Source organism: Temnothorax americanus, unplaced genomic scaffold (genome assembly GCF_048541705.1).
Source record: "Temnothorax americanus isolate GAGA-0224 unplaced genomic scaffold, ASM4854170v1 Scaffold2, whole genome shotgun sequence".
Classification (NCBI taxonomy): Eukaryota; Metazoa; Arthropoda; class Insecta; order Hymenoptera; family Formicidae; genus Temnothorax; species Temnothorax americanus.
This window is the reverse complement of record NW_027509338.1, coordinates 6,884,507-6,898,282: the sequence shown is the minus strand read 5'-3', so window position 1 is coordinate 6,898,282 and position 13,776 is coordinate 6,884,507. Positions and strand designations below refer to the sequence as shown.

The following is a 13,776-nucleotide window of genomic DNA, read 5'->3' as shown; positions in this document are numbered from 1 at the left end:
TATTATGTTTATCTACATCGTCAGTTGTATGTTATGACGATCCACTCCGGTATCACCTAATTAAGGATTAAATGCTCATACCGTTCGAAACGTTTGTCACAGTTCGTAGAAAATTCATTACTAAATTTTATTTCGTAAAAAAAAACTCCGTTACGTGTCTTAGGGCTCATGCACAATGAGAGGAATAAGGAACAAGGAATTAAACATAGAGAGAATTCCGTGTCTTGAAAAAAAAGAGAAGCTGCGTCTTGAAAAAAATGCGACTACTATGTTTTAATTCCTTGTTCCTTATTCCTGGCATTGTGCATGAGCCCTTAATGTTTCGTCTGCGAAACCATAATATCCAGTCAATAAAATAGTTTAATTCTTGGTAATCACCTAATTTGAATCTGCAGAAAGTCTCGCCTCAATCCAGTCGATTACCTCGTCGAAAAAAGCGCTCTGTTATTTTTTAACGTCGGCCTATCTGAAGACTGACTGTCGATCCGCCATAATAGCAAATAACGATATCTTATCCATGGTCTCTCATCGCGTGCCGCCACGGGTGGGTCCGTGGTGGTTCACCTGCAATTCCGTATCCGCGCTGTCGTTTCGCAGGTATATACGGTGCCGCGAAAGAATACGCGGACTCCGCGGCAAAGACCGACCGGCAACATTCTGATGTCGCGCGCTCTTTCTCTCTCTTCTTTCTCCCCTTTGTCTCTCTCCCTTTCTCGCCCCCGGTCCTCTCTCCGGAGAACCTCACTTTTAAGTTAATAACGCAATTACTGCCTCCTGCCGCAAGACGCGCGCGCCTCTCCTTGCCGCCTTGCCCGTAACTTCTCTCTCTTTCTTAGGCCTCTTCTTGTTTTCCTCTCTTTCCTGTCTCTCCCACTTTGGGTTTCCTCATCCTCGCATTTTCTCGGCATTAATGCAGGTGCCGGCACTTTTGGTGCCACGATAACCACGAAATAATTTTGTCGCATACCGGCGGTCGCCCAGAGTAGAATCTCCCTTTTTTGTGCTTTTTATTTCCCTTCTTACAGTAGTGATCCATTTTCTCATTAAGGGATTTTGGAAACGTGATTCTTCATCACTAGCCTCTTCAACATAACGCATTTTAACTCGACTTCGGCCGAATGTCTTCCGCAAAAGTTATTATTAATTAAAAAAGGAAGACACATACCGAATTTGAAGAGATAATTTCTTTTTTAGTCAAAACAGCTTTTTGTAGGAAAAGCAATTTTGTAAGAAAAAATTGGATAAGAATTTTAAATATAAAGTTTTAAAGAATAGACTGCCACTAATATTTACTAAATTTTCGAGTGACGTATAGTAGTATGTCATTTAGAATTATAACGGAACAGAAAGTGAAAGAGAAATATAGGGGAAGGTATCGGAAAAAGGTTGTGACAACACGGTGTTGCAATAAATTCAAGTACAGACATCGTTTATAACGCGTGGTGTGTCCGGCGAACATTGCGCTTTTGCGATTATTCGTTCACGGCAGTAAATACGTTACACGGAAATTTATGACTCGACGCGCTGCCGTTTCGCGCGCGCGATTATAACGTCTTCGTTCAGTTTGGTAATGATTTAAATAACGTTCGATACATGGACTTTGTGCGTCGTTAAAGTTTATATTGGGTTCATGCTTGACGCGTAAAGCGAAGAAATTGGAGTTAAAGATCACTATTACACGATTTTTTATCACGATCAGCTAACACGTGTCTCGATACACAAGATTTTTTTAATATTAATTAATTTTCCGGCGCGCTATTTTATTTTCATTCTATCTGGAAAAGCCTTCGGTGTGAAATAAAAAGAATATGAGAGAAATAATATGAGAGAAACCGAGGTATTCTAAAACGGTAAAATCACCGTGGCGAACGATCATAATAACACCAAGCCTTCGCGAATTGCAAAAGTTTACGGGAGGATGTTAGAATCTCGCAGAAATCAGAATCGCCGTAAGGAGGCTCTCGAACGGAGGAGAGATTATCTCGCGCTACAGTGAAAAGCACGTGCCTTAAACGCCACATAAGGAAGAGCAACGGTGCCTCGCTATACCACTACCAGAGAGCACATGATGCAGATCGTCGCGCAGATTGCTCTCATAGGCCAATTAATTAAAAGGCCTCTTCTATGGCGTAATAAGCCGCGGAACGGCTTGAACGTACGGGGAAATTAACTAGAACGCTAAACGAGAGTTACTGGATCAATCGACGCGCGAGGACAACTATCGCGATTAAAGTTTATCTAACGTTTATTTTGACGCGCAGAAAGAAATGCATCGAATATCAGTTTTTACGAATGTGACGCATAATTACAAGAAATTCGCGCGGGATTCGATAAGAGATGTCGAATTAGAATTCCGAATATAAATTAAGAAGAACAGCAAACAAGATGCAAATGCGAAGTAAGGAAGTTACGTTGCCATTAAAGTTTATTCTTAATCACAGGTAATACGGTTACAGTCAGATGCATATATAAGTATATAACGCTGTGGGGTGTCCGCCTCTTTATCCGTTTCAGTAACGAAGACAATGCGAATACACAGATGACTTATATCCGTTTGCTATATATGTTATTCCTACATTCCTCTATCAATGCAAGGGCGTAGCGAATACGTTATTTATTCGCCGATCCTTAATTTCATGCATATCGATGCAGTTAGGTGCGGGAGGCAAATCACAACGAATAAATTGTATACGATTGAGTAACGACGTTACAACTCTGTTTCACAAGTCCATAAATTTATGCATACGAGCGTTCGGGAATTTCGAATATGCGGGGCAGGGGAGTGTCATTAGACGATCTTGTGAACAGACGTTATAAATTGCATGTACGAATCGCATTGTAAAGCGTCGTACAATCATGTTACGCTCGTTCGGTCCGGTATCTATATAGCTAATATCGAAGATAAAGCGTGCCGGAAACCGATGATGTCAGAGAAGTATGGAGAGCAAACTGCCTATCGTGGCATCGCGAGCATCCCTAAATGCGAGGCAATTCGATGATAACTCGCGCTTTCTTCGCGATTGTCTTCTCCTTTGTACACCGGGAGGATTTTTTCCCCTTCGTGGGGCTGTGCTGTGTGCGGCGTGTGTGTGTGTGTGTGTGTGTGTGTGTTTCTGAACCGACATTAGATCACCACGGCATAGAGAGCCTGTGTACAGAGGGTACCGGTGCTATTCCGACGATCGTGACTGACTCTCTAACAACTGGAGCGGCTATACTATAACTCCATATCGGTTGATGCTTGATCGATCGTTGCGCGAGAATTTTAGAGTCTAGAATTTTAAAGAGACGCGGAAGGAACAATCTAAGCGTTTCTCACAATCTTATTTCTCATGGCTGATTAACAGCACAGATGGCGTCGCGCGTCCGCGATATTAGATTCCCGTTTCTATCTTGCAGTTTTAAGTTCCGCGAGACGTGCACACGTCGCATTTTATTATACATTTAAAATGGAGTCACGCCGGATAAAGGGATCTCTGTTACCTCAACCTTCAACTAGTATCCTCTTTTTCAAGTAACGTGACCGGTGTCACGGGGTCAGCGTTGACCCCCAGCCTAGGGATCAGGCACTTTTACCGTGTCGTCCGCCTCAGCATCCGACGACCCCTGTGTATCGAATAGCGTGGTAACTGCGGTGTCTCGGTTCATTGTGAATCGTCGTCGGCGTATATAATCATTGTTGTGCCGATTAAAAATGTAGCTTTTGTAGCTTTTTGTATTATCTTCTGTATTGTTTATTTCGTAAAAAAAAATGATATTTGTGGCCACTGTTCGTCGACGAAAAATATTTAATGCATTATTAACATGTACATTTTACTTTTATAACATTTTATAATATTTTATAATACTTTAACCAACACGCGATATAAACTGGGTAGCTTCTTTTATAATTATGCAGCGTAGATGTTATTCCAAAATTATGTCTTCTACATAGCAGTGTATCTATAATATTGCTTATTGTTTGAAAGGCAGATACTTTGTTGAAATATAATAACGACTTTTGACCGAAAAAAGTTCCTACACCCAGTTGAAAGAAACTTTGCACGGATCGATTATTCAAGAAATAAAGTGCAAACGTATCGCGACTTCGGGATCAGAGGATCGGATCGGAAAGAAGCTGGTGTGAGGTAGTACTGGGACACCCGGTATGCCCCGGTACACGGAGCTTGGACCCACGGAGCGAGCGGGCAACTTCGGAGCGTCTGACCTCTGACCCAGGAGTTCTCTCCCCGTCCTCCTCTTCACGGATCGCGTTCCTCCATCCCTCCATCCCTCTCCTCTCTTGCCATGCCACGCGGTGCATACTCCGCTTTATACTTGCGCTTTAAGCGCCGTGGCCTCTTTTAAATAGCGGGCCTCTGCCGGGGCCATCCACGACGTCGTCGAGCGTTACGGATTCCCTTGGTCCTCGGGACGAGATAATAATAACGATAACGATCGTCCGCGCGCACAGCTCGACGAAAAAAATTGCACCGAATCGTATAATGAGAGGGAAGTGAAAGGCGATCGGCATTGACTTGAATCTCATGACGATTTCTTTTTCGACCTGTCATATCCTTTTCTCTTTTGAAGTTCCGTTTTGTTATAATAAATAATTCCTTATATATGAAACTCACCGTTCAAGAAATAAACAATTCAGAATCTTTATTATTATTCTAATGACAAGGTAATTAAATTTGATGTATATTATATTAAAGCGTCTTTGGGAATACATTATATTACACAGAAGAAAATTTTATGAAATAATGCAATATCTATGCATGTCACATGTCATGCCTTTCACATAACCGATCAATAGTAAATTTACACCGGCAAATAAAATCAGATTTTTATAATATTATATTACATAAGTATGATAAATATTTCGATCTTTTACAGAGCTAAAATTGTATCAAAATTCAATAACTGAATTTTCCATCCGATGTTTATATCCAAATCAAGGATACCCAAAGAGTTCTAATTAAAATTCATTATAGATCAGGAAATTAATTCTCAGATATAAATATAACGAAATACAATGACACGTTTCGCACAGACACGGCCCAGTCCTATTTAACGGATCAATTTTATTTTTCAATATTTCATATCGCGGCCATCCAGTCGCGGGGAGTAGACGCCGCGAAAAAAAAGTTAGCGCAAACCAATCAGCATATCGATATCAAATTTTAATCTCGCACCCTGTGTATCCGGGTAGGATATCGACGTTACGGTCTGATCGCGAAACTATCCATTTCACGGACTGAACAAATTTTTTATCATCTCGTGAACCGATCTCCTTCCTTATCCATTTCAGGGCAGAGATCCGTTCAGGAAATATAGCGATCAAACTGCCTAGTTCAATAAAGAACATGTCAGTTGATACAATAATTCCTTCCGCAGGAAGTGCTTTCTATAGTTATTATACACACAAATACGCGATGGGTAACAAGGAAAGATAGTTATAAGTCATTTACTCTCGAAGTATAAGGAATAAAATAAAAAAAAATCGCTTCGTGCCTGGTCCGGCCAATCGCAAATATTTGTTTGTATCTCTTAACTTACTCCGCGGAGCGTCGTATAGAACAGGCAGAAAATGATCGATCGTAAGCTAGACCGGGAGGTTCGGTTCGCGAAGAATTGACTTCGCGAAATGATTGGTTTCGCGAACGGGACGTAGCGCCGATAGCGAATTAAACCGCCGCTCGATTTGCGCATCGGGGAATCGAGCGGGAATCCGGCTTACGTGTTGCGTGCAATGCGGATCCGCGCGCACGGGGTCTGCCCTCGCGAAGTTTCTTGGAAAATTGTCGCGAATTAAATGCCATTAAATTTACGATTTGCGCGCCGGCGATTACGCAGCTCGCTCGTCGTGGTAAAGGGAGACGTGCCTGGCCGTTACCCGCGGCGGTTACCCTCTGGTAGCGTAATAACAGGGGAGGCCTCAAATTGTGGTCTCGCCCCCATATCCTCCCCCGTCTAGGTGGACTACTCGAGAATTTATCGGCCGAATCGATCATGGCGCCAACGACGTCCGTAACCGAGTTAATTTTAGGTACATTTAGGTGAAGTTTTAATTAGAAGCGCGATAGTATATATCGATGCAAAAACTTAAGGCGCTTGCTAATGAGTATACATATACGATCGTGATTCGTTTCTTTACGTGATGATTTAATGAACGACATTAATGATATGTGTTATAAAAGGTGATGAAAACTATTGATATATAATTATTTATTTATTATTAATAATTATTCAAACTGAAACATAACATTATGCTGACACAGCGATACATTTCGCATGGCAGGAGGTTAAATCCAAGTAGCGCACTTCACATAAAGCAATAAGGCTCGCCGATTGTAAATAAACGCAAGAAGAAGAAGAAATTTAACGCAAATTGAATACCGTATCGCGCGAACGTTATTTCACGCTATTTTCCTGCGACGCGCAGGACGCGCGAGAAACTCCCGTCTCCACGGCTGTTCGGCGTTATTTCAGCTTCGTTGTTCGCGCTTCGTTTTTAGCTATAGTAGGAGAAACCGCACACTGATGGTTCCTTGAACTATGTAATTACCTCGGTTTTGTCTTGCGACTTACAGCAGGGAGAATCATTGCGAGATCGAGCGGCGGCGGCGGAACAAGATGACCGCCTACATCACCGAGCTCTCCGACATGGTGCCGACCTGCTCAGCCCTGGCCCGCAAGCCCGACAAGCTGACGATCCTGAGGATGGCAGTGGCACACATGAAAGCTCTCAGAGGTGAGTAACTTTGATTCTACGGAATCTTATTTACGATAATGATCCTTTTGTTTCTCCTCAATTATCTCTTCCAACGAATTTAAAAGGCTTCAAATTAAGTTTTCCGAAGACTAATCTTTTTTAATTATAAATATAATCTATTTTAATTAAAATAAATTATTCATTTTTAATTAATTAAATTGATAATCAATATTTTGACTTGTAAATTTTTTTCTCGGATAATATCAGGTGAATAATATCATTTTATTTGAATAGAATTTTTTATTCGAGAACTGAGTTGTTAGTCGTTTAATATCGAAAATTGTGAAAAAGAGTTAGGAAAATCGTTGCTTTCAAATGATCACCAAGAAATACGCTAAAAAATACGTTGCAGATGTTGAAAAACCGCCTCCCATTGTTCGAAGTAGAAAGTTCTCTAGTGGATTTTTCGTCGAGAGGTGAAAAAAAACCTCGAGTGTCGATAACTTACGAGCCACTCGCAAGAGAGTCATAAGCCACTTGAATTTAACTTAAGTCTCGAGTTCTGCAACTCGCACGCGCCGCAAAGTCGGCAAATACTAGCGGAGAATTTTTTTCCCCTCTCGTTCCCTTTCTGTCGGATTACGCATTTTTTTAGATTGAACTTTCGTGCATATATCGACAAAGCAAATCCATTGCATTTTGTGCATTAAATTTGCTTGCGAAAAATAATGAGATTATAACTTTATTCTCATATATATTCTCAGTTTCATATTTTATTTACTCATTCTTAGTTGACTCTGTTTCGCTTTTTATATTTTATACGCTGTAATTTCGTTCCAACGAGTTTATTTATAAAATGCGAGAGAACAAATTTCTCACTCTCGCCCTCTCTCCTTCTTCTTCTTCTTCTTCTTTTTCGTCCTCCTCGGCCGTCATCGATAAGGAACAGTGCAGTTTTCGAACGCGGGACGTGACGATTAAGTTGCAACGATGTTTGAGTTATCCGGCACGAGCGATGCAATAACTTGGGCGCAACGCGAGATCGCGGTGCCTTAACGTGAAGCCGATTAAATTACGGCCGCGTAGTTGACCTGCCGTACGTTACGTTACGTACCGACGACTATCGATTACGCGGGGAAACACTCGCCCGCGAGTCCCTCCCGGCTCGACGCGCGAGAACGCGGCTGGATCTCCGTCTCGACAGGAGGCGAGAATTTACGAGCGCTTTTAGGATATACTTACACTGCCGACGGTGTAAGTATCCGCAACTTCCTTGTTAGCTCGAAGACGAAAAGGCCGAAGATGTTTCCGCCAGGTTTGCGTCGTGACTTTAAATAACTGCGCATATCGGGCGCGTATATCTTCAATTAAATACTACAATTGTATGAAAATTTTAATGCTACTAGATCGCAATTGTTATTATCTTCCAGACTCGAATGTTGAAATAATTAAACAGATAATTCTGATTGATTTTGCAGTTAAAGAATCGCGTTAGAAGTTTGCAGAAAGAGCATGCATAAAATTGTTTCGTGCGAAATTCTTGTTTAAAAAGATCGAAATAATTTTCAGCGTCAAAAGAGAGAAAACGATCTTGAAATTTTGCTAAAAACTTTAGGAATAAATACTCGTTTACGAAATTTCATATAAGTTTCGTAAAAATTCCATTAAAAGAAAAAGGTCAATGATAGATGATAGGTTAAAATTTGAAGATTCCACGGATAGCTATACAAATTTCCATAGGGATATCTATATAATTGATTAACGAGGAAATTCTGAGAGAAAGACAAGGTGGAGGAGATGGAACGAGGGATGCACCGGAACGATCGTAACGTTGCGGTGGGTTTCGAGAGCCGGTGACGGTCATATCGAATGCAGCGAGCGCGATATATGCTTCCGGTGAGCACGATGGGCGGAGTTGTGTGTCCCGTCCGTCGGCGGCTGTCCCTTTGGTAGGTCTGCCGGGTATCTACCTATCTACCTGAGCCCGAGGGAGCCTGCGGCCGATGGACGCGTGCTGCGTATTGTATGCGTGAACGCGCGCGTGTATATGCGCGATTCCGCCGTGATTCCACCTAGGTATTGGTGGTGCGTCGCGTTGTTTATAGCCGCTTCTCCTCTTTCCCGGCGACGAGGGACGCTGCATACAAATCGCTCTCTCGCTCGGAAGAGAAGGAACTCTATATCTCTTTCTTCTCTCTCACCTGCAATGTGAACTGTGACGAGAAAGAGAGGGAGGAGGAGGACGCTCGTTTACGCGCGTGAACGCCCCGTGCGTGCGCTATGTAGATGAGTATTACGCGGTCGCGACGAAAGATACAGCAGTACCGAGCCGAGCACCAGCGGGATTTTTTATACGACCCCGGAACGCCACAGATAAAAACTGATGCCAGAAGGTTGAAGAACCGTTTGGCGAACGTCGATTAGGAAAGACGACGCCGTTTTGTCGCGAGAACAATGTTATCGATGCTTAAACTCGAAAAGGGATCGTCATCAATGTTAAATACGCACTTTTTACTCTGTAATGCCGACCATGTTACTTGGACACTGTATCATTTATAAGTGTCAAAATTTGACGAGGAAACGTTCTTATCGTTTATCATTCAATATATCAGAAACTTGACAGTGTCAAATAATTGAATATGACGAAAAAATTGAAAATATCCACGGCAGGAATGCTGGATATCCCGTCGATCACAGTTGTTGTTGAACGTTAAAATATAGTGGTGCGTTAGAACGCCTAGAAATGGAAATTAAACGGCTACCAGCGTGAGATTGCATACTAAAAATGTTGGATGTATCGAGTAGCATACATCGATCTCGAGCGAATCTTTTTATTGATTCAATTTAACGAAATCTTTTTAACTGCGTAAATATTCACATTATTACGGGGAAAAAATTCATGAATTTGAAATGTTTTTTGAATTATTATACGTTTGTGAATATGTATATTTATGTATTATTTTTTTAAATTTATATTTTAAAAACTAAAATCTATATATAATCTCATGATTTTTTCTATTTTATCTCTCTCTTATTTTCTGTTTTATCTATCAAAAATTACGACAATTTTTTCTGAATATATTATAATTGTGCAATTATCCTTGTTTTTTGTGCATGTCGAGGCTCGTTAAAAAAAGAGCAATCTTTTTGTTCATAACGGTATCTACACGCATGTATAACGGTATTTAAAAGTTCTTCTAAATTTCTTGAAAACAGGCATTTAATTGTATAAAGATTTGATATTTAAAAATCATCAATAATGAATGACGGAAAATGTATACAAATTCTCTTTGCGGAAGGTGTCAAGGTAACCACGGCGGTAACGTCGGACCAGATATATGCCACGTGGAAAATAATGGTAACGAAGGTCACCAAGGGTCTTCCATAGATCTTGTTTGGAAGTCGTTAAAGTACCTCTTCCCGGAATTTCTCCGTATATCGGGGTAAAGATCGCATCGCCGCGCGAGAGAGCCACTCTCTCTCTCTCTCTCTCTCTCTCTCTCTCTCTCTCTCTCTCTCTCTCTCTCTCTCTCTCTCTCTCTCTCTCTCTCTCTCTCTCTCTCTCTCTTTTTCTCTTAGGATCCGCCGTCCGCTTTGCAATTCCGATCTTGCACCTCGATAGTTACCTCCGCTGGCGAGGTGCCCCGTCCTCATTTTTGGTACCGCGCCGCGGTCTTCGCGTCTCTTCGGAGGTCAACTTCGGAAGAAGCTATTGAGAGGCGATTTCAATATTCGATAGGACACGACTTGCTTAGGAATTCGCAGAGTGCTCTTCAAGGTTTTGATCACGCTTCAGAAGGCATCGCTTTCTTCCTCGATGAATTTAGTGTCGAATTCTTTTCTCTCAAAGACTCTGCTCAACCGATAATTTTAGAAGTACTTCGTTAATACGAAAGAACCGAATTTCCACGTATAATCAAAGCACTTGTAACGAGTCAATAAATCCGACATATCGTTATGACGTTCATAATAAATCCAACTGTATCCAACGTATATAAAACTTGTAATAAATCTGAATAGGACATATCCGGATTATTCTCTATAAATCCCGTTATCCTGTCGTCGTGACGAATGTTGTCAGAGCGAAATGGAATGTGTCGCAGGCACCGGAAATACCGCCACGGACAACGCCTACAAGCCGTCATTCCTCACGGATCAGGAGCTGAAGCACTTGATCCTCGAAGCGGCGGATGGTTTCCTGTTCGTCGTGAGTTGCGACACTGGCAGAATCATCTACGTGTCCGACTCGGTCGCACCGGTGTTGAACTACACCCAGAGCGATTGGTTTGGCACCAGCCTTTATTCGCAAGTTCATCCCGACGATACCGAGAAGGTGCGGGAGCAGCTCAGCGCGGCGGAGCCGCAGCACGGTGGCCGAGTGTTGGACCTCAAGACCGGAACGGTCAAAAAGGAAGGTCAATGTAAGTAAAGAAACAAATTTATCAGTCGATTACTCGACAATTTTGCAGAGTTTCCACTTCGTTGAGCCATTTTATTATTAGATTATTTTTATTATTAGATTATTTTATTATTAGATTATTATTTTATTATTAGATTATTTTTATTATTAGATTATTTTATTATTAGACGACCGATCAAGATACTCGCCGTACTTGGGAAAAATATGCTCGCGGGATGAAACGATTACTTTTCCAATTGCAGCGTCGATGCGATTGTGCATGGGCTCAAGAAGGGGCTTTATCTGCCGCATGAAGGTCGGGAATCTACAGACTACGGGCGACATGGCAGCGGCTCACGGGCTGCACCGTATGAAGCAAAGGAACTCCCTGGGACCGCCGGCGCGGGACGGCCAGAATTACGCGGTGGTGCACTGCACCGGATACATCAAGAATTGGCCACCCACCGGTGAGTTTGACACGGGTTTCGTCTGTGCCGAGTTGAAAGAACGCAAGATCGTACGTCGATGTGCCACCACCGGGTAACGGTGGTCTTTTTCTTTCTCTCTCTCTGTCTCTCTTTCTCGGGCGCGACGTACAGCAGGCCCCGGCTTTCTATTTTAAAGCGGGGGAGACGTCGCGCCCGAGGAATACGAACGAACCGTTCCTGGAACACGGCGGAACGCGTATGCCACGTGTATACTGTAAATTAAGAACCGCTTCGAGAGTTGCCGTGACTGAATTTTTCGACTCTGCGTCTTTCGTCAAAAATATTCCGTATTTAATTGAACGTGTCGTATTTACTGTCGTTGTGCGGAACGTAGTAACGCAGAAACTGAAAGAACATTTGCATGTTCGAACGATAGATCTAACCGATAAAGAAAGAGAAAGACTAAGAAAAGAAAGAATTATCAGACGCTTTTCTCAGATTTTCCGATTTGAAATACTTGTCCCTTCAGAATAACTCGTTTAACCGATGATTGTGAGTGGAAAGTCGTCAGTATTAAGAGTCGCGGCGAGGTAGTTATCGGCTGTTAACATATTTCTTTAATATTCATGATCACGTGTGCGCGTAGCTCTTTTTGTTCCATCGATAGCTTTGTGGCAGCCGCAGATTAATTCAATCTTATCGGTTATGTTAAAAAAGAAAGATATAGCGACACCTCTCGCGCACATTAAATGCGACAGAGGCGCAACAAATCGACCGCTTTGCAACTTTCGAATTTCAAAAAGTACGATATCGATTTTTTATTGTAACGTCTTGACACACATTTTAATATATAGTTTTCAATATGTAGTTATAATTCTAAATTACTATTGACTGTTATTTTGATATGTCGATATATCAGTATGAAATATTTATGATATATAGCGTGTAGTTTTAGTATAAGAATTTCTTCAAGCCGATCAACGGGAAATCATGGACTGATTCATGATTTTACGCTGTAGGTGATTTTGTTCCCCCATGTGTACCAGGTGTGGGTCTAGGTGACAGAGGTCCTGGGGGTGTTCAAACTGGTCCAGACGGCGTGGTCACAGATGAGAATGCCTCCACGCATTGCTGCCTTGTCGCCATTGGGCGATTACAGGTCACTAGCACACCAAATAGTAGCGACTTAACAGGTTCCAATAGCAATAACGGTAAGTATCGTCTTATTAAAAATTTAATTGGAAGTTTAAATTAAATTAATTTTATCCAACAGTACAGGCAGAGGCTAGTTATAGTTTCATAAATTATGTTTTTGTTTGTCGTAGAATTTATGTCACGTCACTCTGCAGAAGGTAAATTTACCTTCGTTGATCAAAGAGTGTGCGGAATTTTGGGTTACAATCCATCGGAGCTCTTAGGTCATCCTTGCTACGAATTTTTCCATCATGAGGATGTGACACATATGCGAGACACTTTTGAACAAGGTAAGGCTCTGCATTATGTCTCACATTTTTATGTTCTTTTTTAAATATCCCTTTTTTTATATTTTTTTTATTTTTTATTTTTTTATGTTTTTTTAATGGCATGTTAACAATGTTAACATGTGCCTTCAGTTATGAAACTGTTTCCAGTGTTGAAGCTGAAAGGGCAACTCTTGTCTGTGATGTACAGATTTCGGGCTAAGGACCGCAATTGGGTGTGGTTGAGGACGTCAGCATTTGCGTTTTTAAATCCGTTCGACGAAAACTTTGAATATATCGTCTGCACAAACATGCTAGCAAAGTAAGAATAAAGCTGTATCTAAAGCTTCAAAGATATCTCGTATTATGGTTCTTGCCCCTTTGTTTCACATGGAAAAAAATATTCACATGTCTTTATTCAGGCCATTTCATCCTAGTAGCGACGGTCAAACGGAGAATGAAGCTGTACCTGCATATGGACAACCTGGTCTAGATTATTCCCTTCAGAGACATCCTACCAGGGATCCGCTCTACTCCGCGCATCATATGATGCAGCATCCAGCCACTATAGCTACAGCCAGTAAGACGATTACAGCGTATTTTCTATTATTTTTATTTTTATTTTTTTAATGGCGCAACAGTTCGAGTCGGACCTAGGCCTCCCCCAAAGTCATGTGCTTGTGGTGCGCACGCAGGTTGTACACAAGCACATGGAACCTACAGTTTAACGCCGAATCCGAACGGCAAGGTAGAGGGGGTTTCGAGGCAAGGGATACTCCTGACGGGCTGCCA

The 13,776-nt window shown here is 41.8% G+C and overlaps 1 protein-coding gene across 6 annotated transcripts in view; it reads left to right on the top strand.

Annotated features, from left to right (window-relative positions):
• Tgo (Aryl hydrocarbon receptor nuclear translocator homolog tgo) overlaps positions 1 to 13,776 on the top strand; it is a 35,819-nt gene that overhangs the window by 19,475 nt on the left and 2,568 nt on the right. For 2 of the 6 annotated variants that reach the window (XM_077405794.1, XM_077405787.1), the window contains 7 exons: positions 6,576 to 6,736; positions 10,801 to 11,118; positions 11,360 to 11,563; positions 12,544 to 12,735; positions 12,850 to 13,008; positions 13,138 to 13,306; positions 13,407 to 13,564. In XM_077405794.1, coding sequence (XP_077261920.1) covers positions 6,576 to 6,736; positions 10,801 to 11,118; positions 11,360 to 11,563; positions 12,544 to 12,735; positions 12,850 to 13,008; positions 13,138 to 13,306; positions 13,407 to 13,564 — 1,361 coding nt within the window. The remainder of the gene's footprint in view (positions 1 to 6,575; positions 6,737 to 10,800; positions 11,119 to 11,359; positions 11,564 to 12,543; positions 12,736 to 12,849; positions 13,009 to 13,137; positions 13,307 to 13,406; positions 13,565 to 13,776) is intronic. The other 4 variants (XM_077405788.1, XM_077405791.1, XM_077405790.1 and 1 more) reach the window with 4 other exon arrangements.